Source organism: Puntigrus tetrazona, chromosome 8 (genome assembly GCF_018831695.1).
Source record: "Puntigrus tetrazona isolate hp1 chromosome 8, ASM1883169v1, whole genome shotgun sequence".
Taxonomy (NCBI): domain Eukaryota; kingdom Metazoa; phylum Chordata; class Actinopteri; order Cypriniformes; family Cyprinidae; genus Puntigrus; species Puntigrus tetrazona.
In genome coordinates, this window is record NC_056706.1 from 562,501 (window position 1) to 565,000 (window position 2,500).

At 42.0% G+C, this 2,500-nt stretch overlaps 1 protein-coding gene across 1 annotated transcript in view; it reads right to left on the reverse strand.

Annotated features, from left to right (window-relative positions):
• slc35d2 (solute carrier family 35 member D2) overlaps nucleotides 1–714 on the reverse strand; it is a 4,959-nt gene extending 4,245 nt beyond the window's left edge. The window contains exons 1-4 of the mRNA XM_043247950.1: nucleotides 451–714; nucleotides 338–371; nucleotides 181–267; nucleotides 33–100 (exon numbers count right to left, since the gene is read on the reverse strand). Of these exons, the coding sequence (XP_043103885.1) occupies nucleotides 33–100; nucleotides 181–267; nucleotides 338–371; nucleotides 451–569 (308 nt within the window). The 5' untranslated portion in view covers nucleotides 570–714. The remainder of the gene's footprint in view (nucleotides 1–32; nucleotides 101–180; nucleotides 268–337; nucleotides 372–450) is intronic.
• Between the last annotated feature and the right edge of the window lie 1,786 nt (nucleotides 715–2,500).

Genomic DNA, 2,500 nt, shown 5'->3' on the forward strand with positions numbered 1-2,500 from the left:
ACTGCACGTCTTTAGTGCTTTTATTTACTTACCTGAGTTTCTTAGTGCCTCCTAATCCGGTCACGTGATTCCCCACGTACAGCAACGGCAAAGGAAATATCTACAGTACAGAAGAATAAACGGTCATGACAGCGCGATAAAAAAAAAAAAATACACATAATAAATAAAATCACAAAATACCTTTGCAGGAATACTTTTGTCGAAGTCCTGAAAGCTGACTGCTTTGTTCATTTTGGCAACGTACAGAATGATGATCGTAGCCGTCATCTACGAATAAATAAAACTATTATCAGCGCTTTTGTTTACATATTGTATGAAACTCGAGGATATTTCTCACCTGTCCGATCCCGAGAAACATAAACGACGGGAACCTGTTGAGAGAACACACGTTAGGAATCACGATTCGGCGCGCGTCGCTGTAACGCGAAAAACCGGGAAGCTGTCGCTCACTTGTATTCAGTTAAAATACTTTTATTGACCACGATGATGGAAAACGAGCAAAGGGCGTAAAAGGCGGCGGAAGCGAACTTCATGAGTCTCGCGCGCTCGCCCTCGCCGCTCAACGTCATGTCTGTTTCGGTTTCCCTCAGGCGAGAAGCTCCTCGGCGCTCGCGGTTTTCGCTCCTTTCGCCGGTCTGGAGACGAGCATGCTGCGCTCGGGTCCGAAGCCAGTCCGGAGAGCCGCTGAACGAGCGCGTTACATAACCGCGTTCTCGTTAATAATTCGTTAAACGACGCGACTCCGGAATGACAGCCGAAAAGGCGGGGGGCGTGGCCTCGGGGTGGGCGGGGCTCTCGGAAGCGCGGAAGCGGCCTCTGATTGGTCGAGCTAAACGCGTCTAAATAATTGCAGAAAACATAGAAAACTAATAACAAGGCAGTGAGAAAACAGACGGGGTTTCACATGAGATAAGTCTATTTAAATATGTTAAGAACGGAATTAAGTACCAGCCGCCCAGAAAGACAGGTGAAACTGGTCAAACTAGTAAATTAGGCAATAGTTAGTAATTTTTTACTTTAAGACATTAAAGTGGTTTTATAAGCGTAAAGCATTCCTGTAAAGCTGTGTTCACGTTTTACGACAAAACACCGTATAACTAACTTTACTTACAAGTCCTGACAAACTGAGATTTATAGAGCATTTAAAAAGCTATAAATAAATAATTCTATTGAGATGCAGCTATTTAAAAAATCTGGAGTCTGAGGGTGCAAAAAATGTAAAATAGAGAAAAAAATTACCTTTAAAGTTGTCCAAGTGAAGTTCTTTTTAATGCATACTGCGAATCAAAAATTAGGTTTTGAAATATTTACTAAGAGAAATGCAAATATACACGTTTGCTGTAGAATAAGTTTGGTCTGTTCGTTAATACAACACTAGATGGCGCTCGATGCTGAGAAATCTGAACTACACTAACACACACACACACACACACACACACACACACACACACACACACTCACACACACTCTCACACATTCACACACGCTCACACAGATGCACACACACTCACACACACACTCACACACAGGTGCTGTTGATAATTAAAATGTCCTCAAAAAGTTGATTAATTTCACTGATTCCATTCAATAAGTGAAACTTGTCTATTATATTCATTCATTACACACAGACTGGTGTATTTCAAATGTTTGTCTCTTTTAATTTCGATGGTTATAAAAGACAACTAGTGAAAACCCCGAACTCAGGATCTCAGAAAAGGAGAACGTTGTGAAAGGGTTGAATATTGAAGACACCTGGCGCTCCGCTCTGATCAGACGATGAACTCTAAACACCTGCGAGGGCCTTTAAATGCTCTCTCGCTCTGGTTCTGCAGACATGACGGTCGTCCAAAACATGACCTTTGACACCTTGAACGAGGAGGAAGAGACACAAAAGGTCTGGCTGTTTAGAGAGCTTTGTGTCCGAGAACATTAATAGAGAGGCGGAGGGGAGGAAGAGATGTGAAAAAAAGTGTAAAAATAGAGAGGATCGTGAAACAAGACCCTTTCAAAAATGTGGGGGAGATTCACAAAGAGTGGAGTCAGTGCTTTAAGAAACACTAAACACAGACGTCTACAAGACATGGCTTTCATTCCTTGTTCTCTGATGAAAAAGGACATTTTGCGCTTCCTTTAGGAGTGCATAGTTTCCACATCAGCGACATTTTGGGGTCCGTGTCGGTCCACTGTGCTTTCTGAGGTCAAAGGTCAACGCAGCCGTAACCCGGGAAGTTTTAGAGCACTTCACGCTTCCGGCTGCTTCATGCTTTTGTGTTGCATGCGTGAAATAAAATCATTTAGAGCGCAATAAAAGACTTGGAATAAACCGTATATAACCTTACAGCAGCTGGGTTATTTCCTCAGAGGGAGGGCTTTATAGTTTTAATGATCAGTGAGAAAAAAAACCCAACAGGTACAACCCAGCAGTGGGGGTTAAAAAACAAAAGTTGGGTTAAAAATAAAAAAAAATAAATGTGTTAAATAAAAGTTGATCAGATGTGTT